Source organism: Malania oleifera, chromosome 6 (assembly GCF_029873635.1).
Source record: "Malania oleifera isolate guangnan ecotype guangnan chromosome 6, ASM2987363v1, whole genome shotgun sequence".
In the NCBI taxonomy this organism is placed as follows: domain Eukaryota; kingdom Viridiplantae; phylum Streptophyta; class Magnoliopsida; order Santalales; family Ximeniaceae; genus Malania; species Malania oleifera.
Window position 1 is genome coordinate 359,979 of NC_080422.1, and position 26,046 is coordinate 386,024.

The following is a 26,046-nucleotide window of genomic DNA, read 5'->3' on the forward strand; positions in this document are numbered from 1 at the left end:
TCTAGCTTTGAAGATGGTTGAGCAGGAGAAAACGGGAATAGGCCAATTTCTAAACTCATTTTGGCAAATAAAAAAAAAAACTGTTTCCATTGTATTAATTTGGTTTGTTGATCTCACGAGTAGAAGGTCTAGCCCTACATAAGCCAGTATGTGGGTCTTGTTCTGAAAATACTTCGATATGAGGAAATAGGAATAAATGAAGCCAAAATATGGAAACATTTTGGCAAGAAAATACTGTTGTACTAGTTCTTGTACCGGCTGCTATAATATTGTGGCAGCTAGTGGTGGTTGTAAAATGCCATGGTCACCTGTAGAATACGTGTGAATTCCTGTTTTACTACTACAGTGCCCAATAGGAAGAGTAGGACCTACTCCTATTGTTACGAAGGTTGCTAGTTTCTGTGTACTACTACAGCCTATATTTTTAAAACCATGCTTCCACTAGTAAGGAACATTTATTCTTGAGAATACAGTTGAAAAAATAAAGGAACTGAAGTTGTCTAAAGCATTTAACTTTTAATTGAGTGGATGAATTACTTCTGCTCACGTTTGTATATTCTCTAGTGTAACCTATTGGTAGAAACTGTCTACTGGAACCAAGGATAAGCTTGCTGTGTGTACTTCCCTAGGTTGCTTATTGCATGTGCCTTGACATCAGAAGTTTAATTGGTGGATCTCTATATCACAAAAAACATGAATTGCTTTGTATTTTTGAAAATTACTCAAAAAAACATTTGAAATCTTGTCATGAGCAGTTTTTGTTATTGCTTGAAATGCGTTAATTTATCATCTCTTCCCAATGTTTCTTAACCAATTGGATTGAGAAAATACACAGATTGGTGGGGAGTGACGATGTTTCCCTAAAAATTACTCACTGTGGAGTTTGTTATGCTGATGTAGCCTGGACAAGGAATAAACTTGGAGACTCCAAGTACCCTTTAGTGCCTGGGTAAGGCTTGAATAAGTGCATTCCAAAATTTGTTTGGCATGGAATATTTTCTTAATTTCCTTCTGCTAATATATATATATTTGATATTTTACAAACTAGACATGAGATAGTTGGAATTGTTAAAGAGGTTGGTTCTGATGTCCACCGATTCAAAGTTGGTGACCATGTTGGAGTGGGTACTTATGTTAACTCATGTAGAGATTGTGAATATTGTAATGATGGGCTCGAAGTTCATTGTATAAAGGGTCCAGTCTTCACTTTTAATGCTATCGACATGGATGGTACAGTCACAAAAGGAGGATATTCCAATTACATAGTTGTTCATGAAAGGTTAGTACTTCATACCGTATAACTATTTGTTCAATGTTTTATTTTATCCTATTTGGATATAAATTCTACGATCTACTGGTGCAAAAATGTCAATAGTTACTTCCTTTTTACTGTAGCAAGTGTATTGGGTGCTTTTTATTTGAATTAGTTAATTAATCCTTTCATCCTTAGCAGCATTTTGGCGGAAGAAGCTTCTTTGTTCCCATTAAAGCTTGATATACATTGTTGACCTACAACCTAAAAGCTTAAAACTTTTTGATGTAAGAAGCTTCTTTGTTCCTATTAAAGCATGATATACATTGTTGGCCCACTACCTTAAAGCTTAAACTTTTAGGTAAAGTGATATTCTAATAGTTCCTTAATGCTTATAAATGTTAACGGCCCAGTACTTAATGTGTGGTACCATTTCAATTGTCATTTCTCGTGTTGAGGGAATATTCCTTCTTTTGGTGGGGTGGGGTTGGGGAATGGTTCGTTCACTAAAATGAGAGGGCTTGCAAGTGCTCTTGCCTTTGTGTGACATTTGTTATGGTGGATTGTTATGAGGATCACCATAACACACTGCATGAGACCATGCTTTTGGTAGGATTAGTGCTGCCTTAGACTAATGGTGCTGCTCCTTGGTGGGAAAACCATTTTTTTTTGGGGCGAGAGAGAGAGAGAGAGATTGTGTGGGATAGCTAACAAAGTAAGGACACCTTGCATACAACAACAAGAAGAAGAAGCCTCAAGTCCCACTAGATGGGGCTGGGGTCAGCTACATGAATCATTTTCTGCTAATTCACCCAATCATCTACTAGATTATGATCTATTAAATCCTTCTTCACTACCTCATTTCAAGTTATTTTAGGCCAACTCCTACCCCTTTTCATGTCAGAAACAACGACTCACTCGTCCTCACAAGTGCACTACCAGGTCTGCATTTCAATTGTTCAAACCATCTAAGCCGCCCCTCTCTTATCTTATCTTCGACCAGTACTATGCCTAGGTTATTGCAAATATGCTCGTTCCTTGGTTTATCTTTTAATGTTATATCACTGATCCACCTTAATATTCACATTTCGACAACTTTTACTTTTTGTACATGTTGTTTCTTAGTTGAACAACATTCAGAACCATAGAGCATAGCTAGCTTTATAGCCATCTTATATAGCTTTCCTTTTAATTTAAAGGGTATTCTACGATCACACTATACACCTAACACACTCCTCCATTTTGCCAAACTTTCTTTAATTCTATGTATTACATCCTTTTCAATTTCTCCTTTTGCTTATCTTGATTATCATGTTTAATCTTCTCTCCACTACTCCTCCTCCTTATATTACTAAAATTACATTTCATATATTTTGTTTTATTCCTACTTATCCTAAAACCTTCAGACTCTAAAGCGGTTCTCCAAAGTTCTAACATAGATTCCACTCCACTTATAGTTACATTAATCAAGCTAATATCATTTGCAAACAACATACACCAAGGGATCTTGTTTTGGATATTCTAAGTGAGTTCGTCAATCACTAAAGTAAAAAGATAAGGACTCAAATTGGAACCTTGATGTACACCAATTGTGATTAGAAAATCTCTTGATTCCCCTCTTACAGTCCTAATGCTAGTCATTGTTCTATCATATATATCCTTAATGACCTTAGTATATCTACCATATAGCCCTTTCTTTTCTAGGAGCAGCCAAAGAATTTCCCTAGGTGCTCTATCATATGCTTTCTCAAGGTCAATAAAAACCATATGCAAGTCTCTCTTCTTTTCTTTAAACTTTTCCATTAATCTTATTAAAAGATAAATAGTTTCTATTGCCGATCTCCTTGGCTTAAAATCAAATTGATTATTTGAAACCCTTGTTTTGAGTCTTATTTTTTGCTCAATTACCCTTTTCAAAGTTTCATTATATGATACAAAATCTTAATTTCGTGATAGTTATTACAATTTTGAATATTGCCTTTGCTTTTGTATAAAGATATTAACGTGCTTTTCCTCTATTCCTTCAGCTTTTTCTTGGTTCTTAGAATAATGTTGAATAGATTAGTTAGCCATATACTTCCTTTATCCCCTAAATTTTTCCAAACTTCAATTGGTATGTTATCCAGTCCTATTGATTTCCCATTTTTCATCTTTTTCAAAGACATCTTAACTTCAATGACCCGAATTTTGCAAATAGATCTCCCATATCTAGACTTTTCCTCATCTGTCACTTTCAAGTTCAATATTTCATTTTGGTTTTCATTAAACAGCTTATCAAAATATCTTCACCACCTCTCTTTTTTGTCTTCTTCTTTAGTTAAAGACATTATCATTCTTGTCCTTTTTACATTTTATATTATCTAAATCTCTGTGTTTTTTTCCTTGTAGCTCTAGCAAGTTTATAAATGTCTCTTTCTCCTTTTTTTGTTGTATCTAGTCTATTATGTAAAGTATCATAAGCTCTATGTTTAGCTTCACTAAAGGTCTTTTTTCAATTTTCTCTTGCCTTTTTATACTTTTCAAGGATTTCCATATTTCCATAACATGCCATAGTTTATACCAGTTTCTTTTTGTCATGACGGCTTTTTGGACTTCTTGATTTCACCACCAAATTTCTTTATGAACCCAAGTATCTCCCTTTGGGCTCACCTAAAATCTCTTTTGATATCTTTATGATAGAGTTAGCCATCTTATTCTAGTCACTCTTTGATTATTTTATCTTTGAATTTTGCTATATTTTCTTTCTTCAAGCTCCACCACCTAGTCCTCGTGTTGTTTTACTTTACTCTCTCTTGCATTTTTTAGTATGTATATCTAATATTAGGACTCTATGTTGTGTAGCCAAACTTTCACCTGTAATAACTTTACAATACTTACAAGATAGATGATGCTCCTTCCTAGTTAAGGACACCTTGGATATGTTTTTTTAGGGAAATTATATTAAGAAAAATTGAGAGAATTACAATCTAGGAGAGGATACGAAATCCTCACAGCAGAAAAATCAAAAGAAAACAAGAGGAAAAAACACAAAAGGAAATAAAAACTGTTGATGGTTATTTTTCTCATTTAGTATTATTAGTTTGTTAGCGTTATGTTGATAAGTTATATTTAGTAAGGGTATTATGGTCATTTTTATGTACTTAACATATATTATAAATCGAGGGGAAACCTATCATTGCGATCAGTTCTTCTTTTTTACCCCAATTAATCAACGTGGCATCAGGACATGATTTTGGGACCTAAACCCAAATTGTCACAGCCACCATCAGGACTGAAGCCCAAAACCCAAAACCCGCTGCATGTCTATCATCATAGAAGAATTTCCAGCTACATCGTTGCCTTGAAAAAGAACCTGCACCTGCTCGAAGCCAGAGCAGTCACCGAAATTTCCTGGGCAACACTGCCCGCCAGTTCAGGAACACTAAAATCACTATAGATTTTGTGAAAACAACACCGGTGTCACCCACAGACACTGCCAATCTGGGTTCTTGACCCTATTGAAATCCAATTTCCAGAACTTCTCCCATGTTCATTCATGCACCGGTCGAAGGCAGCCAGGGCCAACCCCATGCGCTGGTGCGTGAAGCTAATTTTAGGCATGTTTTTGGCCTGAATTCATCCAACAGCGTTCAAATCCCTTTATAAACATATTATTACGTTTATCATGATGTTTTTTGTCCAAAGATCTTACCTTTTTTAGTTTCTCTTGTGGGGCACCTAGGGAATGGTTGTTTGATGCTTCCCAATTGTCCAATGTCAATGGTTGTTGAGTTTATTGGGGCCTGAAAGTGGTTTTCGCTGTGTTTTTGGTTTGCTTGTCATGTGCTTGTGGTTTGCAGAGCGAAGTGTGCTTCTTGTTTGCATTGGTTGTCGAAGGTTGTGTGTTGAGATGGAGTGGGCAAATTCCAAAAGCATGTTTATTGTGTATTTCTAATCTACTGCTCTATCAAGGTGGTATGTGTGCTGGGGTGGAGAGTCCAAATCCCAAAAGTGTATTTCTCTTGTCAGTCACTTGTTTAGGTGAACAACGTACTATAGTTGTCTTAGGGGAGGAGCATTCAAGGTTCCTACAATATTAGGCATCTCCACAAGAATCTCATCACATTGCATCTTTTGCTCAAAAAAGTAATCATACTATCTATATGTCATTTAGTACATCTCCCATTAGTCCTTGGGTTATTGACTATGTTGCTACTGTCCATATGATAGATAGCACCTACTTCTTTTCTACTCTCCAATATTCTGAAAATGTACCTTATTTTACTTTTGTTGATGGATACACTACATTAGTTAAGGGGATAAGAACAATAAATTTTACTGCCCCCATCTCTTTTTTGGTTTTTTTTGTTTTTTGTTTTTTACATTTCTAAATTCCCATTCGATCTCCTGTCTATTAGTAAAATTATAGTTACTAAATTGTTCTGTAGCCTTCTTTCCTGATTTTTTTTTTGATAATAAAAGAAGATACATTAAGAAAGAGAATGTACAAAAATCATAGCGAGGATATACTAAATCCTGATAAAGAAAATAAAAATCGTAAGTAAAATCTCAAAAAGAAAAAGAAAATAAAAGCAAATTGAAAATAAAATCAAAACAAACATAAACTATGCTAATTACTCAAAACAGATTTCATTATAACAAAGATATGACATGAAATAACATAGTGCGATGCTCCCCTTTTGGCGTTCCTTTCTATCCAACCCTCAAGCATGACAATGTACTCTCCGATGGATCTCCCCTCTTCTTTCTAATCCTCCTCATCACCAAAAGGTCTGTCTTATTGTTGTTCTTGTTCTCAAATCCAAACCCTAATTGACTAACCTCTCCTTAAAGCTAAACCTTCCTCGACTCTCATCCGTCTTCAAGTTCTCTTTGTTGACTATCAGGAGAGGATTTCTTCGCAGAAGCATCTAGTGCAATTGTTGCACGTGAAAATCCAATCCCAACCCTCAATGAGACTGCATGTATACATACAATTTTGTGTTTCCTATTTTCCAACCCTTTCCAGACTCGATTCCCTTCCCTTATAGCTAGAGATGTTGCAAGAACTTCAACTATAACTGCCTTATACCCCTTAATCCAGCTCCCTATCGATCTTTTGGCCAGCCACATCAACCTTGCTCGTGTTTGAATAGTGATGAGGGAGTTTGGTACTTTCAAAACTAAGAGGAAAGTGATTTCAGTTGTACGTTTGGACTTAGGGACCTACCGCATCACGAAATATGTAGGAAGTCATGTTTCATAAATCATTTTGGATAAGTAGGAACTTGTATGGGTCCTAAAGCTTTTGGGTGTGCTTTGTGAGGCAAACAAAGGGACCGCTGCTAGTTGCTGTTGTGCTAGATTCAGTAAGGAAGGAAATAGGGTGAGCTTGAAGCCTTGAAGATTCTTGAAAATGGTATAGGTAGGTTTATTTGCTTGGAGAAGGACTACAACAAGTGTTTCCTTGATGTTCGTATTCTTTAGGGTGATTAGAAAAATGGGTGGATAGCCTTACTGGTTTTTTGGAATTCTCGTCGTCCATGAACAAGTTCTCTAAAGCCAACAATGGTAGTTGGAGGTGCTTTGGTTGTGGCTCATTGAATGTCAGGCCAGAGGAGAAGAGCGAATGGAGAAGTGTGTTCTTGAGACTTTTTCGCTGATGCAACCAGAGGAGTTTTTAGTGACAAGCATTGGTTTCAAAATGGTAATCATCCGCAATCACAGGGAACCCCGGGGGGGGGGGGGGGGTTTCTCCTAATAGGTATCCCAACACTGCATGAGAAATTGGTTGGGATGCAAAGAATGCTTCTAAAATTAATGGGAGGTCCTTTGGGGGGACATTAGGATTTGGTAAGGTTGGGCCGACCACTTAAAGGCCCAATATGCAATGGGATTATGAAATCAAAGTCAGTTCAAACCACTGAACTAACAGGGGATGGTGAAAAAGAGTCTAATCCAAGAGACTTAGCCACCTAGACCTATGGTAGAAGTGGGAGGGGGTAGAATAGATTGCATAGGTTTGACGGTTGGGGTAGGGTACAAAAGTTTTAGGAAGGCGAAGGTCCAGAGACCATAAGCAACGGAGTAGTGATCCACATGAATGACAGGGAGCATGTGGAAACTAGTAATCAGTTCTCTCCTTTGTTGTCAGTTCTAAGGGAGGGGAATGAAGAAATGAGCTGCACTGTGACTTGGAAGAAGAGTTGGGCAGCATAGCTGAATCTGAAAAGGAATTATTGCTCTATCAGATGAGAGCTGATTTCAAAGCCGTAGAAGAGGAGGGGTTAAATTAGGTTCTTTTTTTTGGCTGAAAAAAAAAAAAAAAAGGAAAGCAAATGTAAGCAAAATATGCCCATGACAATGGGAAATGAATGCAAAAGCGATGAAATGAACATCAAATTTGAAAAGGCAATTCAACAACATTTCAACATAATGTCAACCCAAATTATGTCAGGACCTGATCCTATGGGTATGTGGGCAGCTTGTCTTAAATAATTTCGGTCCAAATTTTGTTGCTTTCAAATATTCAGATTACAACAACATCGGGGCAAGGGGTGAATCATCGGGTTTTTGAACCTCAGTTTCCACAACAACAAGCTCTAAGTCTACTATGTGGGGTTGGCTTTATGAATCTTTTTTTGCCAATTCACGCGATCAAGGGCATTATCCTCAACTTGCTTTAGAGCTTTTAAATCCCTCTTCACAACCTCATTCCAAGTTATCTACCCTACCTCTTTTAGTACAATGAACAATAACTAGAATGCTCCTTCTCACTAGTGCACTACTTGGCCGACATTTCAAATGCCCAAACCATCTTAGCCACCCTCCCTTATCTTATCTTCTATTGGTGCTATACCTTGATTATTGCGAATATGTTCATTCCATAATTTATCCTTTAATGTTTTACCACTCATCCATCTTAACATTTGCATATTGGCTACTTTAGTTTTTGAATATGTTGTTTCTTGGTTGCATAGCATTCTGACCCATAGAGCATGGCTGGTCTTATGGCCATCCTATCGAACTTTCCTTTTAATTTAGCCGGTTTCCTACAATCACAGATTACCCCTGAAGCACTCTTCCATTTTACCTAGGCTGCTTTAACTCTATGTATTATATCCTATTCAATTTCTCCTTTTGCTTGCATAATAGATCCTACATATTGGTGTTGTGGATTTCTTGATTATCGAGTTTAATCTTATCTTCAATATCCTTATGGTTGAAACTACATATATTCTGTTTTGTTTCTACTTATCGTAAACTTTAGACTCCAAGGTTGTTTTGCAAAGTTCTACCTTGGATTCTACCCGACTCCTACTATCATCAATCATAACAATATCATTTGAGAGCAATATACACCAAGGGAACTAAGATTCTAGATAGGGGCTGAAAGTAGAATCTTGGTGTACACCTATTGTCATAGAATCTCCACCTACAGTCTTAATACTAGTATTTACTCTATCATACATACCCTCACTGACATTAGTATACATACTGTATACTCCTTTCTTTTCTAGGACCCACCAAAGCACTTCCCTTAGTTTTCCTCGTTTCACTTACCTAATCTTAGCCTACGTTTTGTCCTGAATTTGTAAGTCTACATTGAGGTCACAACTCCTAACACAATTTTTGAAAAAGGTTGTCCAAAATTGATGAAAGAAAAGGAAAGAGAAAGAGGAGATCGAAAAAATGAAGTTCTCTAGGTTGAAAACCCGCAAGGGCGGCCTAGGAAAAAGTTAGAGCATGGAAAGGAAGCAGCAATCAGGGGACCTATTTAGTGAAGCAACATGGCAACTGTGGACATTCATTATAGAAACAACCATCTGGGATTGCATAAAGGCAACTAATGATAGTGATCCGTAATCCTTATTGATCTGTGTATACATTATATTTTGAGCCGAAACATACCTTCTTTCTTCGCCCTGAGCTTAAATTATATTGTTGCTTAAAAAGTTCATTCTAATCAATGGTTGACTGCTTATGGTGTAGAGTCTTAGTCTGCATGCGCCTTCGTCCTTATACCACTACATCAAATCAAACAAGCTTTGCCTTCATAATAATGCACGATTCCTATTACACCATAACATCAAAGCTGTGACATGATTACATGTTGGTTTGTTGGGTATCATTTTTAGAACCTTGATTAAAAAGTAACCTTTTGTTTGCTACTTGCAGTAAAGCTATGTGATGTAGGACAAGAAGCAAGACCTTGGGAAGATCCATGTTGGATACTAATTAAGAAGAATTGGATCGATAATTGTTGGGTTTGATTAGTAGTTTATTTTATATTTAGTATAATTAGTATAGTATTATGTGTATTTTAGGGGTTGGTTTGTAGTATTTGTGTATTCTAGGGGTATGTTTGTAATGTAATGTAGTTCTAGGGGTTTTTATGCAATTTCATATGAGGAGGCTTTCTTGTAAATTGTGTGTGAAAGCCATGTTGTAAGCAGTTGTTGATGATTTTGAATTGCTGATTGAACGTGAGTTCCCCCTTGGTTTCTCCTCTCTCCTATTTCTTCTTAAGTAGTCTCCAACATGGATCCCATTGATAACATCATAGGCTTGACTTGAGAATTAGCATTAATGAACTTATCGGGGATTACAAACTCTATAGTGGGAATGTTTGCAGGACTTTGGATGTCTTCGAACACATTTATTGCCTTGCTTGTGGTGTCTTCAAGTTGAGTAACTTTGACATGATTGATAATCTCAGATTCTTTGTTTTGGTTGGTTGGCAGAGCAGGCTTCAAAATGATTTGCTTTCCGGTATAGTGGAAGACATGTGTTCTCATATCCTTGGGTCGCACCCAAATCATCTAACCAAGGAGAACCAAAGGAGTACATGGCCAATCTTCATAGGTATGATATCACACCAAGCTTTATCAAAGCACCCATTTGGATAGGAACCAAACATCTTTCATAAACATGTAAGGTAGTGTTATCAATCCAAGACAACTCATTAGGCTTTGGATGAGGTTCTGGATGAAGTTGCATTCGAGTAATTCCATTTCTAGAAACCATGTTCATAGGACATCTTTCATCAATGATGAATTTGCATACCTTTCCACCACACTTAAGAAATGTGTGGAAATATGCTTGAAATTGTGCCCAAGTTATGATAAATGGCATTCCTTGTTCCAATAATTCATGACCATGTTGCTGGATTTATGCATATATATGCTGCAGCTATATATCTCGAACAACCCTTTAATACCATTTCCCACAAGCCTTACTCCCAATTTTTCAAAAATTATCTTCAATTCACCCTGATATTGATTCTTTTGCTGAAATGAAACAAATTCACAAAGAAAAGTCACAAATTACAGCAACAAAACCTGAATTTTATTTTATTTTTTATGCTGGCAATGACTGTTTCTAGGGTTTTGAGCCAAATTGTCGCGCTTGCTTATAGTATATTTTGTCCGCGATCAAAATATCAAGATGCAGATGAAATTATCGTGGAGAGACTCAAAATATTGTGCCTGTGGGCAATTTCTCACGAGACAAAAAATTGTAGAAGACTCTGGGAGACTTTCTCACGTGCTTCGCGGTGTGTGGGGCACGTGAGCTGCCAGCGGCGAGATTCCGGTGATAAAATTTCAGCCGAGTGCAGATCAGTGGGTGGGGAGCGCTGGGATGGTGGTGGTGTGATGAGAAAAACAAAAGACACTAGAAATTCTTGACGGCTGACGGCTGGAGTATAAACGGCTTGTGCATGAGGCTCTTCTGGTGATCGGAAGGCAATGAAATTGTTGGGGAAGGGGCGTTGGGGTGTTTTGTGTTTGATGTTGTGGGTGGTGTTGCAAGATGGTCGCTAGAAAGTGATGTTCGAGATTTGGGGACACGACTGGAATTAAACCCAACAATTATCGATCCAATTCTTCTTAAGTAGTCTCCAACATGGATCTTTCCAAGGTCTTGCTTCTTGTTCTACATCACCATGCATATTTGACCTTGCGTGGAATAACCACCATCATGATAAATAGGCATTCCACCACCCTTTATTTCAGCATCAAAGTCTTGATCTCCCCTTTTACCCTTTAGTATTTCTGATCCACATCATCTGCTATACATTGTTTTAATTGGTTATATTGACAAATGGATTGCTAAAGAGAAACTTTGGCTAGTGGTAGCCTTGGAACATGAGCATGGGGGGCTGGTACCTTAAATCAATTTCGGTACAAAAATATTAATGGAGTTGGAGCAAGAGTCTAGTGCACAGATTTGGATTTGAAGATTTCGCTGGGATCAAAGATAGAGGGTTCCCCCCAACCCAATGGATTGGATTAAAGAGCCGCAAGACCTTTGGTGTATGCATGCCTCGACGAGTGGCAATCTTCAAAATATTTTTAAATGTGGGGGTTCATTGCCTTTTTCAAGCTAGCTTTCCACAAATAAAAACATTATGGATTTCACATTTGATCATCTCCCTCACGCCTAACACCATCAAACATCTTTTCAGGAAATTAATAGTGCCCATTTTTCTCAAAAGTTTTTTTGATTTAGTTGGGGGGTTCCTTGGCCTACATGTATTATAGAATACATCATTGTGGCTTTCTGCCATCATCACTTACATCATCACTACCTCATGCCAACGTTTTGACACCACTATGGCTGCATGACATTATCATTTACATCATATTGGGCATATTTTGTCATTGTCATATTATTACATTTTTGCATTAAATATTGCAATTTTGCATTGTTTTTCTTGCATCTACATTTTGCGGCTTCAAGTTGTCTTACATTTTATGGCTATAAGCTGTCTTGCATTTCATGGCTTCGAGCCATCCTACATATTTCGGTTTTGAGCCGTCATGCTCTGTTGAAGCATTGTACCATCTACTCAGAACCTTCTTCTCTCCATATGCTAAGATGGTAATTAGACACGTTACCACTGCGTGTTCCTCTGCATAAGATGATAGTTGGACACAATATCACAACGCCTCTTTCTTTCCATATTTTGGTAACGGGACATGTTGTCACTGCATCTTCTTCTCATTCTTATGCATAAATGGTAGTTGTAGACACTATCTATAGAAATCTTGAGTGTCTTGGAGTGATTTAGGGGATATTTATGTAGATAATTCTCTATTATTGAGAGAGATTATAGTAGGAGATTATTTCCATCTTTAGCATACTTAATTGTGTTATAAGTATAATGTATCGGCTTGTACAAATTATTGATTCAAGAAATACAGAAAACCTATACTGATTTCATGGTATTAGAGCTAGGGTTTCTATAATCCTAGTTAACGATGGCAGAAGGAGCCGTCAATAGCAGAGGGCCGAGCACCTCTGAAGCTCTCGACAGCGAGACTGAAGCCACCTCCACCTTGAATTTGAGTGGGCAAGACAACTCGTCCTTCCTACTCTTAGTGGAGAGACTGAATGGAAAGAATTTTTGTGAATGGGCTCAGTCAGTCAAACTTGTGATTGACGGTAAAGGAAAGTTAGGCTACCTTACCGTTGAGAAGAAGAAGCCCGCCTCAACTGACGCTGTAGCTCTGTAGAAGTGGAAGTCAGAGAACTCTATGGTGACTGTGTGGCTAGTGAACTCCATGAAACTTTCAATCGGCAAGACCTATCTGTTCCTACGATCAGCAAAGGATGTTTGGGATGCTGTCCAAGATACATACTCAGACGTTGAAAGCTACTCTCAAATCTTTGAGATCAAAACTCGGCTATGGCAAATGCGGCAAGGAGAAAGAGAATTCACAGACTACTATATGGAGATGATGAATCTCTGGCAATAACTCAACCTGAGCATTGAGGAAGAATGGGAATGCCCTGGAGACAGTGCCCGATACAAGAAAAGACTCGAGGATGATCGAGTCTTCAAATTTTTGGCCGGACTCAACCGAGACTTGGACGAGGTGCGAGGGAGGATTCTCGGCCGACGTCCTCTACGTTCAACTCGGGAAGTTTTTTCGGAGGTGAGGCGAGAGGAGAACCAGCGCAAAGTGTTGGTAAAGGAGCCGATTCTGATCAGAAACAATGGGCCCGAAATGTCTGCCCTCATTTCAAGAGGAACTCTTGCTGGGACTAGCCAAAAAACGCAGAAAGGAAGACCTTGGTGTAAGCACTGCCGCAAGTTGGGCCACTCAAATGATAATTGCTGGGAAATACATAGGAAGCCCACAGATTGGAAGGCGAGACAGAATCCCAAAAATCATGGTTACCAAGCTGCTATTGATAACCCAGCAGAGAAACCACAAGGTGAGAAAAATAATAATTCCACTTTAAGTGGCGCATTCAATCCATAACAGTTGGAGCAACTCTATAAAATGTTCTCTACCATTCAAGCATCGTGTCAATCTTCCACACCTATTCCTTCTAGTTCTTTAGCCCACCGAGGTAATTTTTTGATAGCCTTAAATACCATCTCTCATTACAAATCACCATGGATAATTGATTCTGGTGCCTTTGATCATATGACCGATTCCTATCATCCTTTCTCATCATATTCACCTTGTGCTGGAAATTTGAAAGTTAAAATTGAAGATGGATCACTCTCATCTGTTGTAGGCAAAGGGAGTATTCAAATCTCTGATTCTATAACTCTGGAATCTGTCCTACACGCCCTTAGGCTGTCTTGCAATTTGTTATCCATTAGCCAATTGACAAAAGATTCTAATTGCTCTACTTAATTCATTTCCTCTCACTGTGTTTTCTAGGACCTATCATTGGGGAAGATGATTGGCAGTGCTAAGGAGTGTGAGGGACTCTACTACTTAGAGGAGGAGAATATGATCATCGAGGAAGACGATTGGCAATGCTAAGGAGTGTGAGGGACTCTACTACTTTGAGGAGGCGAATATGAGTGAACAATGTCAAACTTTTATTTGTGATTCTACATCTGTTTCAAGGGATAGTGAAATTTTGTTATGGCATTCTAGGTTGGGTCATCCAAATTTTCAATACTTAAAGACGTTTATTTCCTTCCATTTGTTCAAATAATATGTCTTCTGAATTTCAATGTGAGATTTGTGAACTTGCAAAACACGAATCCTTTCCAAAATCCACATACAAACCATCCAGACCTTTTTCTATGATTCACAGTGATTTATGAGGGCCCTCACGCTCTCTTAATCGCACTCACACGAAATGGTTTGTTACTTTTATTGATGATCATACTTGTATTTGTTGGGTTTACCCGTTGAAAGATAAAACTGAAGTCAATTATATTTTTATCAATTTCCACTCCATGATTCAAACACAATTCCAAACTCACATTCAAATCTTGCGTACTGATAATGGTACAGAATATTTCAATAATATCTTGGGAAATTATCTTCAAGAAAATGGAATCATCCATCAAAGTTCTTGTGTGGATACCCTCAACAAAATGGGGTTGCCGAACGCAAAAATAGGCATATTTTTGAAGTAGCTCGGGCATTGACGTTCACTACGAATATGAAAAAATATTTGTGGGGCGATGCCATTTTAACAGCTACATATTTCATTAATAGAATGCCTAGTCAGGTTCTTTCTTTTGCCACTCCTCTCCAAAAATTCCAAAAATGTTTTCTCGACTCTTGGCTCAACTCTTATCCCTCCCTAAAAATTTTTAGGTGTACTGCATTTGTACATGTTCATGCTCACAATAGGGATAAATTGGAACCTTGTGCCGAAAAAATTGTTTGTTAGCCTTGATGTCACGTTCTTTGAAACCACTCCTTACTTTCAAAAGCCCTCTTTTCAGGGGGAGAATTGGAGTGAAGATCGGTTCTTTGATTTCTCTATTGATGAATCTGTGCCATACACTGAGTCTGTCAACATCGCTGTCATTACACCATTCCTGATCTGTCATGTACAAAAGACCACTTAAACTCAGGGGGAGATGCAGAAAAACAAAATAACAAGGAGATACTTGTTTACTCAAAGAAGCCAAAATCAAAGAACAAGGAGAATCTCACACCTTAGGCACCAAGAGAGTTGGAACCGGTGATAGCTCCGAGCAACATGAGTCCACGCCCAATCCCGATCAGGTAATAGATCCAAATGACCATGAGCTTCCTTCTGATAAGTTTGCATCTGATGACATCAACTTACCTATTGCTCTCAGAAAACAAACTAGCTCATGTACTCTCCATCCCATTTCAAAATTCATGTCTTATAAAACTTTATCTATAGGGTGTCATGCTTTTACCTTTAACCTTGGTAGGACAAAAATTCCAAAGAATATCTAGGAAGCCTTGGAGATTTCTGAATGGAGGGAAGCCGTACTAGAGGAAATGTGGACCCTGGAAAAGAATGGAACTTTGGATGTTATGAATTTTCTGTGAGGAAAGAAGCCAGTAGGCTGCAAATGGGTCTTCATAGTGAAATATAGAGCTGATGGGATAGTTGAATAGTATAAAGCCTGTCTTGTTGCAAAAGGGTTTACACAAACCTATGGCTTTGACTACACGGAGACGTTTGCACCAGTGGCAAAATTGAATACAATTCGGGTTCTCCTGTCCTTGGTAGCCAACTTGGATTGGCCACTTCAACAACTCGACATTAAGAATGCATTTCTAAATGGCGAGTTAGAAGAAGAAGTCTACATGGCAATACCACCAGGTTTCAGTAAGAAAGGTGAAGAAAACAGAGTATTTAAACTCAAGATTCCTTGTATGGATTCAAGCAATCTCTTAGAGCATGGTTCGACAGATTTGCGAAGGTGATACAGAACCAAGGATATCGACAAGGGCAATCAGATCACACTATGTTTTTCCAACAGTTTGAAAGTGGGAAGAAAACAATTGTGATTATTATGTTGATGATATAATCTTAACAGGAGATGATATAGTGGAGATGGAAAAATTGAAGAAAGTCCTAGCTGCTGAGTTTGAAGTTAAAAACCTTTGACAAATGCAGTACTTCTTGGGAATGGAAGTTGTTAGATCAAAAAAGAGTATCGGTGTCTCTCAGCGAAAGTATATCCTTGATCTCCTAACTGAAATTGGCATGCTTGGATGCAAACCTAGTGAAACCCCATTGAAGTAGTAAAGAGAGTTGAAGACTGCAGAATATTGGTTGAAAAGGAGAGGTATCAAAGATTGGTTGGTAAACTAATCTATCTATCACATACCAGACCCGACATCGCATTTGCAGTAAGTGTGGTATGCCAACACATGCATTCACCAAAGGAGACTCACCTAGAGGCTGTGTACAAGATTCTTAGGTATCTTAAGGGTTCTTCGGGCAAAGGAAGACTTCAAGAAGTGTGAAAGCAAGGAAGTAGAAGTTTTCACAAATATTGATCGGGCAGGATCAACGGAAGATAGAAGGTCTACGACTGGATATTGCACCTTTGTATGGGGAAATTTGGTGACTTGGAGGAGTTAAAAACAGAATGTAGTGGTTTGAAGTAGTGCTGAAGTTGAGTTCAGTACAGTTGCACAAGGGATATGTGAAGGACTATGGTTACGAAAACTTTTGGAAGAACTACAGATCACGGTGAAATTCCCTATCAAACTCTACTGTGATAACAAAGCAGCCATTTGTATGACTTATGTTCTTAGCAAGGAACAAACAGCAGACATCTTTACAAAAGGGTTAGCCCGATAGAGTTTTGATTATTTCATCTGCAAGTTGTATATGATCAATATCTATGATCCTACTTGAGGGGGAGTGTAGAAATCCCGAGTGTCTTGGAGTGATTTAGGGGATATTTATGTAAAGAATTGTCTATTATTGAGAGTGTTGATTTTAGGAGATTGTTTCTGTTTGCAGCATACCCGATTGTATTATAAGTATAATGTATCAACTTGTACAAATTATTGATTCAAGAAATATAGAAAACCTATTTTGATTTCACTATCACATCACCTCTTTCTTTGGATATGCTGAGATGATAACTTGACACATTGCCACTGTATCTTTTTTTTGTGCATAGAGAGATGGCAGACAGTGTGATCTAGCTCATGCACACTTTCCTTTTCTATCTCCTTGAATTCTTGCTTGGTTATGTTGTTCAACAAATTTACTCTTAATTGCATTTCACATATGCATCTCTTTGTACTCGTTTCATTTTCATTTGAGTGCTTAAAAATGGCCTCAAACCAACTCTAATGCCTTTAAGTTTGTTGTATCCTTCATTATCAACACCTAGTTTTTTCCGCGCCAACTTTATGTCGTTGAATACCATCTCCATTATGATCTTTCTCTTATTTCTTATTCAAATATCTAGAAAATTTGTAAAGTCAAAAATTAAAAAATAAACACAAAGACCCATGTGCATCCGAGCCTGTGAATTAAGGCCAATCAGACTTAATTTTTTAATTGCGGGTCCAATTAGATTTTGATTTTTAAATCGAGCCCAAATCCAATTTTCGTAGTTCATTAATTTCCTAATCAAGCTCAATTTCACCTTGCCTAAGCTTAGCCTAGGCCTACACCCCCAATTCCCAAGCCATTTCCCATACGCATGCTTCATTTCTAGATCAAGCATGGATTTCCCCTCACTCTTTGCCATGGTTAGCTTTGCCCACACTCTTCCCCAAAGCATTAGTGCTATTTGCATGACAATGCTTACCCATGCCCTTTTTTTATTTGATTTCCCATTGACCATTCCTTTTGACTTTTGAAATGATAGGAGCAGGCGTAGCACTTGAGGGTTATCACCAACTCCTCTTCCTCTCCAAGTAGCATCCTTGGGTTTGCCTCTAAAAGGGCAAGCAATCCCTCCCATGCACACATACACACACACAAACTCTCTCTCTCTCTCTCTCTCTCGTGCCCGCGCGTGCGCCAAGAAAATGCTGCAGAATTAATATTGAGAGCTGAAATTCGAGGGGGAGTTCAGTTAATTTTTTGATAGAGATACTATTTTGGTGGAGTAAGTCTTTCAGAATTGTTGTATTGTTGGAGTGTGATCTTATTTCTCTGGTTTTCTCTTTCATAATTCTTTTTCAAGTGTAGGCATCTAGCTTGCTTCTCCTTCATTTTAATTTCTTGGGTTGAAGATGGTAATTTCATGATAATTGTGTCTCATGTTTATCTTACAAGATCTATGTAAGTTGAGTTCAATATTCTGTCTATGGAAGTATAGAGTTTAATTTCTAATTATATTGTGTGTTTTAATTACCTGTGCCTTGGGTAAAAGCAAGTATAGTACGTCGGTTTGTTCATCAAAAAAATAAAAAGTAGGGAGTGTCTAGGTTTGTGCATGCATTTCAAGTAAGTGCCACGTGCATGGGCATTGCATGAAATACTGTGCGATTTGATAATGTCTAACAGGACCTCGGAAAGAGGGAGTGTCGCTGGATAAACCCCCTTCATATATAAGATAGGTGAGGTATGAAATACTTTATTCCCCTTGTTCCCATCATAGGAATGTACACTTATACATACGCATCCAAATAAGGCATGTAGATGCAAAAAACGTGCAAAGTGGACATACGAGTGCATAAAATGGATAAAAATGGACTAAAAATACACCTATGACCTTCAGAATTTCCTTGAGGATTTTGTATTTTTTTTTTTTGGGCATCAAGGGCTTTTTTTTTTTTTTTTTTTGTAATTTTTGAAAAATTAGGGGCCATTTGCAATTTTTGAAAATTTTCAATTTTCAAATGTTTTTGGAGCTTTAGGCAATTTCAGATTTTTGGGTGATTTTTCATCATTTTCCTTTAAAAAAAAAAAAAAAAAAATGCTATTTGCACATTTTCATTTTTGATGCACTTTACAAGCATGAAATGACAGTTAAATTGAAATATGACAAAATGTCATAACAAAGTAAGTACAACATGAAATAAAGAAATAGAAAGGGAAAGGAAGGAATGAAACAACATGAGAGAAAAAGAAAGGCCGACATGTTACATTGAATAATGAAATGGAAGGGGAGAGAGAGAAACCATGTGTGTGCATGCATGCAATGCCCATGCATGTGGCATCTTCTTGAAATACCCAACCATTCTCCACTTCTTTCTTTCTTTCTTTTGGTTTTGTTTTTTTTTTGTTTTTTTAAATGAACAACCTGACATATTGGTTTTACCCAATATACAAGTAATTAAAACGCACAATATAATATAGAAAAAAAATTTATACTTCCATATACGAAATATTGTACTCAAATTACGCAGAACATGTAAATTGAACATGAGACACAGGAATCATGAAATTATCATCTTCAACTCATGCATTACATTTAACAAAATTAAAATGGAGGAGAAGCGAGCTAGATACTTGCATTTGGAATAGAATTATGGAAGAGAAAACCAGAGAAATAAGATGATACTCCGTTAACAGTACAACAATTCTTGAATACTTTCCCCACCAAAATAGTAGCTCTATAAAGAGATTTATTGAACTTTACTTCTAATTTCAGCTCTCTTAATATTAATTTTGCAGCATTTTCTTAGCCCTAGAGAGTGTGTGTGCGCATTTTTTTTTGGGGGGGGGGGGGGAGGTGTGCTTGCCCTTTGTAGGCGCACGTGTGCTTGCCCTTTTATTGGCGCACCCACAGAGGTTACTTGGAGAGGGAGAGAAGTTGGTGATAGCACTAACTTCAAAAGTCAAAAGGGATGACCAATGGGAAGACAAATAAAAAAGGGAGTAAGTGAGCATTGCCATGTCAAATAGCATTAATGCTTTGGCAAAGGGTGTGGGCAAAGCTAGCCATGACAAAGAGTGAGGGGAAATCCATGCTTCTTGTTTTGCGCAATGAAGCATGCATGTGGAAATGGCTTGGGCAATTAGGAGTGTATGCCTAGGCGAGGGGTGGTTGGGCTTGATTTAGGAATTTAATGGGCCAAGGAAGTTGGATTTGGGCTCGGTTTGTAAATTAAACCCAATTGGACCCCCAAGTACAAAATTAAGGACCCGGTTGGCTTTAATTCACGAGCTCGGATGGATATGGGTCTTGGTGTTTATTTTTGGATTTTGGATTTATTAATTTTATGGATTTTTGAATAACGAAAATAAGAGGAAACTCAGGGTAGAAATGGTATTGGAGGGCCTAAAGCTGGCCCGGACAAAATTAGGTGTTGTGGCTGCCCAATAATGATTTCTCCACAGTCCAATAAAGATTCCTTCCAAATCCAAACCCCTTATAACCACCCCCATCAAATGTGATGATCCTCCCATGCAAATTGTGGATCAACATACCAGATTTCTCAATAAAACCCTTTCTCAAATTTCTTCACTGAACCTATATGGGCCATTATGAAAGGGCCATTCTTTACCACAACCCGCTCCTTACATTAAAAAATCCTGCTAATGCCTCCTAACCCACTAACCTCCCTCTCCTTCTGCTTATTTCTAGTTAAGTTAAAATTTAAATCTAAGCAAGATTCTTGCCCTGCAAATCCCTCTTTCTAACTACAAGCTTCGGTGACATTTTCTTCTTCCACCTGCAACTTTCGGCCAACTTTCCTAACGAAATTCCCATCCCTCCTCTAATTGAACTCTAGATTTGAACTTATAATCTCATTTAGGCTTTCGACACATTCTTGGAAACACTGATAGAGTATTCTTGGTTTCCACAATGTTGAGAGAGAGGTGGCGTTAGGATCCCTAAATTTGAAATTTAAAAGATGGAAAAATAAGTTTTGGTTTGGTTGAAATCGATGAATTTAAAGACAATCGAATTTTGAAAACTAACATCTTTTAGAAAAATGGAAGGATTGATTTGCAATCAATTAAAAGAGGAAATGATTTGAAAGAGAATGTTTTGTGATATTTGAAATCCACTAAAAAAGCATGAGTTTTGAAATGAGAATTTTTGGGGAAAGAGAGTTTTTGAGAAAGGAGTATAGGGTTTCATCATTGGCTAGAGAAAGAAGGATTTGACATCACTTATTTTTTTGGAAATATTTTTGAAAATCAGATTTTTGGGACCAAAATGGATTTCCATATTTGCCTTCAATGCTTCACTCTCATTGATGAAAGCACCTACTTCCTTCAAGCATGCGATTTTAAGGAAGAGAACCTTCATCGTGCCTTGGGAGGGATGAGAGAAAGCATCATATGATCGGATTCTCTTACCCATCCCATCATTAGCCACGGTGAAAACACAGGTCACATGAAGATACTTAAAATTCTTCGATGACTCCAAAAAAGACTCTTAAAGCTCTAATTTAAACAAGCAAATTTGACAAAGCATGGAAAGGGAACAATATTTACAATCAAACTAGTCAAACAAACATGAAATCAAGCTAAAATGGAACTTAAAGTAGAATTTTAAATTAAATCTATTTCTAATATTTTTTGACCTTTTTTGGATATATATATTTATTTATTTTTTGAAAATTTTATTGATTTTTATGGGAATCTGGCATTTATTTGATATTTTATTTTTGAATTTTGATGGTTTTTTACAGAAAATAAAATAAAGAAAGTGAAATAAAAAAATCCTGAACCTTTAGCACTTAATAATAATAATGTCAGTCAGATTATATCAAGCCATAATGAGCCTATAATTAGCATATCAATTTATGGCATGATTGTTGTATTATAGCTGTAACTGCCATGTAATTAGCTGTAGCCATGTAACTGCCATGTAATGATTCTTGTATTATAGCTGTAACTGCCATGTAATTAGCTGCTGCCATGTAACTGCCATGTAATTAGCAGCTGCCATGTAACTGCCATGTAATTGCTGCTGCCATGTAATTAGCTGCCATGTAATTAGCTCAAACGTTGCTATATAATGAGAAAACCCTCACAAAGAAGGGATTCAATACAATTGATATGGTATCAGAGCCTAAAACTTGAATTAGGTTTTCTGGATCAATTTCTTTCGTGATTGTGAGGGTTGTCGAGTCACCTTAGGCAGTTTTCTTTGGTTTTGGGAATCTCTAGGCATTAGAGGCTCATTGTGGTGTGAGTTTTGTGGCTATCGGTAGTGTCTGGGCATCATTGTGGTGCTGCCAAGACATTCTTGGGTGGTGCTGCCAAGACATTCTTGGGAGAATTTTTGTGGTAATTGTGGTGCTGTAGAGACATTCTGGTGTGAGTTTGTGGCTGTCTGAGAGACCTTGAGGTTATCAGCTTGACCTGGGGTGGCTGGTTGTGCTGGACAGATTGTATTGCACACACGGTTGCTTCTCTTTCTAGGGCAGGTAATTGTTTTGGGCTTGTTTTCTTTGTGTTGGGCTGTTTGAGCTTTGCTGGTTGGACTGGTTTTGACCTTCTTCTAGTGTATTAAGAAAGAGGGGTTATTTTAAGTCAATTGTTTTTGGGCTGTATTGGGCTTTGTAGGTTAGCTGCTTTGTGCTTTGCTGGTTGGTGTTTTTTGCATTTTTTGTCTTGTATTTTATTGTTGTGTTACAAGCATCATGACTACCAACTCAAATTCTTGTGGTGTGCGCTTCACGGGTAAAAATTATGGTACTTGGGAATTTCAATTCCGCGTATTTGTTATGGGGAAGGAGTTATGGGGCCATTTTGATGGTAGTGACTCGGCTCCAACTGAGCTTCCTAATTTGGCTCAGTGGAAGGTCAAAAATGCTAGAGTAATGTCATGGATCTTAGGATCTGTTGATCCTCAGATTGTCCTATATCTGAGGCCATACAAGACTGCTAAAAGTATGTGGGAATTTTTGAAGAAAGTTTATAATCGGGACAACACAACCTGACGTTTTCAGTTGGAATATGAGATTGCCAATTACACTCAGAGCGATCTCTCCATTCAAGATTATTTTTCTGGGTTTCAAAACTTATGGGGTGAATTTGCTGACATGGTTTATGCTAAGGTGCTAGTTGCATCTCTCTCTGCAGTTCAGGAAGTTCATGAAAGGAGCAAGAGAGACTAGTTTTTGATGAAATTACGACCTAAATTCGAGGCAACTCGCTCTAATTTGATGAATCGTGATCCTTCTTCTTCATTGGATGTGTGTTTTGGAGAATTAATTCGGGAGGAGCAGCGTCTTGCAACACAAGTCATTTTTCAGCAAGATATAATGACATTTAATGCCGTTGCGTATGCAGCTCATGGGAAAGGCAAGGGTAGGGATATACGGAAGGTTCAATGCTTCAGTTGCAGGGAGTATGGGCACATTGCTACTCACTGTTCAAAGAAATCTTGCAATTACTCCAAGGTAATGGTACTATTGCATCTCAATCTTGGCTTGTTGATTCTGCTGCATCCAATCATATGACTAGATTGCTCGACACTCTTTTCAATGTTTGCCCATATCATGGTTCATCCCAGATTCAGATAGCTAATGGGAGTCATTTAGCTATTGATGAAGTTGGGGATATTAATTCTTCTTTCAGAGATGTTTATGTATCTCTTGAACTTTTTACGAGTCTTATCTCAGTTGGCCAGTTAGTTGATAATAACTATGATGTTCTTCTCCTGTGATGCAGGATCAGGTGTCGGGGAAGATACTCGCGAAGGGGCCTAAAGTTGGCAGACTCTTTCTACTATATCAAGCCATAATGAGCCTATAATTATGGCATGATTCTCGTATTATAGCTGTAACTGCCATGTAATTAGCTGCAGCCATGTTACTGCCATGTAATTAGCTGCAGCCATGTTACTGACATTTAATTAGCTACAACCATGTAACTGCCATGTAATTAGCTGCTACCATGTAACTGCCATGTAATTAGCTCAAACGTTGCTATATAATGAGAAGAACTCTCACAAAGAAGGGATTCAATACAACTGATAAATAATACTTAAAAAAAATATTTAGAATAATAATAACTTTAACACTAATAATAATCAAATACATGCCAAAAATAAAAATAGATGTTATAATGTTTTATGATTTTTATGGATTTTTATTTCAAATTAACCAATCAAACACAACCAAAAAGTAAAAATAAGATGAATAAAAGATAAAACGGGCCCTAGACCCGTGGACTGGTCCAGATGAACCAGCTGATTGGTTTAGTTTAAAACTGTTACATTGGGCATCACGTGACCCCCCACCACCACCTAAAAAAAAAAAAACCATCGTCTTCAACCTAGTGTTGTTGTCTAGCGTTCACCCAGTTGCAGGTTCATGGTAGCCACTTGGCTGCCTACTTTGACCACCCTCTGGCGGTGCTCAGCCGCACTGGCTGTTTCCTCTGGCCACCTTGGGTTGCCAAGAAATCTCCGGAAATCACCTTGCACCCACTCCCTCTCCCTTTCCTTCTTCTTTCTCTCTGTCATAGCTGTTGCTGTCAGCAACTCTATAGCTTGGCACCATTGTTGTTGCCTCATTCCGTCCGCTAGGCTGTTGTTCGGCAACCCCATCACTGTTCACCGCCAGGACTGCTGTGGCTTCTTCTTCTTCTTCCCACCTGTGTGCCATGCTATTGTTGTGTCCAGTTGCTGCTGCACGCAATTGTTCCCTTCTGGCAATGACTATGCCCGCGGCGAAGCCTTGCAGGACAAAATAGTGAAAAAAAAAAAAAACAAAGAAATGAACAACAAACTGTAGAACTCTTTGTCGTGGCTTTTATGGCTGCCCCCACACTTGAGACTGCTCTGATCGTTTGGATATATTCCGGCAGCTTGGGGTTATTCCGGTGACCCTTAGTGGCTCCAGCAAGCACATTCTCTCCATCTCTCTTTCTTTCTTGCTCACTTAAAAAATTCGAGCAAATCATACTATTTCGATTGAGATAAAAAAAAGAAAAAAGAAAAACAAGCAATCGAAGGAGAAACAACATTCACTAAAATCAATGATACCTTATGTAAATCATTGTCCTTTGATACACAAATGAATCTTTTTCATAACAAACATCCAAACATACCAATGAGCCAATATCGATGAAACCACGCAAACCTAAATAACTAAATCGAACAAAACCATGTTTTACACAAATTCAAAACATAGAAAAGGGGGCAAGATGCAAACCTTTAATTGAGGAGGAGACTATCAATTTGTAGACTGGTTTGGTCACTAGGGTTTTCTTCATTGTATGATCTTCTTTACGCCCAAACTTTCTCTCCCTTGTGTCTTCTCCAAGATTAAACATACATGCTCTCTTGTTCTCCTCTTGTATCTCCTCCTTCTAACTCTCTCTCTAGCCTCCAAAAGTAAAACCCTTTCTTGTGAACATGTATTTCTCCCTATATTCAACGTGAGCCCTTAAGCCTTCTCCCTTAGCCTCTTATTTGTAATAAGAGAATTAGGGGTGTGCTAAAATTTTCCTATTTTCAAGAGTGCCCTTTGAGGCAAGGAGGTTTGCCTTCTTGCCCTTTAGGGTCTTTGGAACCCAACAAAAAACCAACCTTATCAAAGAATCCCATAAAACTGAGGATAATCACTAAGCTCCGAAAAATGACACTTCTAACTCGCTCCAACATGGAATTAAACGTTAAAATTGTTCTAGGAAGGACTCCATGCCCCTTATGAGTATGAGTATTCTAACTAAAGTGAAATAATACCTAGTAAAAAATGGGCATCTATAGCTTCCCCTCTTTGCCTAATGTTTTCATTTGAAGGCATTAGGCAAAGAGAGAGATGTCCATTTTGATCGAAATCAAATGTAAAGGATGATTAAGTAGGCCTCAAGGATTTTGAACTGTTAAGTTGAGAAACGAGGAAACAAGATTTGTGTGAGGGTAAGAGGACAATCCTTGGGGTTTTGATGACTCCAAACTGATCTATCCCTAGAAATAAAATGACAGGCCTTAGAGATTGGATGACTCCACACTGAATTGTCCATTTGAAAGATAAGAGGATAGACCTCAAGTGTTTGATAACCTCAAACTAACTTATTCCTAGAAAGAAAGCTAACAGACCTCAGAGATTTGTTGACTACAAACTGACTTTTCCATTAGAATTGGTAATAGGACAGACCCCAAGGATTTGATGACCTCAAACTGACTTATCTATAAAACAATGATGATAGACCTTAGAGATTTAATGACTCTG

At 37.9% G+C, this 26,046-nt stretch overlaps 1 protein-coding gene across 4 annotated transcripts in view; it reads left to right on the forward strand.

Moving 5' to 3' along the window:
• LOC131158796 (probable cinnamyl alcohol dehydrogenase 1) overlaps positions 1–26,046 on the forward strand; it is a 75,804-nt gene that overhangs the window by 19,272 nt on the left and 30,486 nt on the right. For 2 of the 4 annotated variants that reach the window (XM_058113667.1, XM_058113668.1), the window contains exons 3-4: positions 836–949; positions 1,049–1,279. In XM_058113667.1, coding sequence (XP_057969650.1) covers positions 836–949; positions 1,049–1,279 — 345 coding nt within the window. The remainder of the gene's footprint in view (positions 1–835; positions 950–1,048; positions 1,280–26,046) is intronic. The other 2 variants (XM_058113669.1, XM_058113670.1) reach the window with 1 other exon arrangement.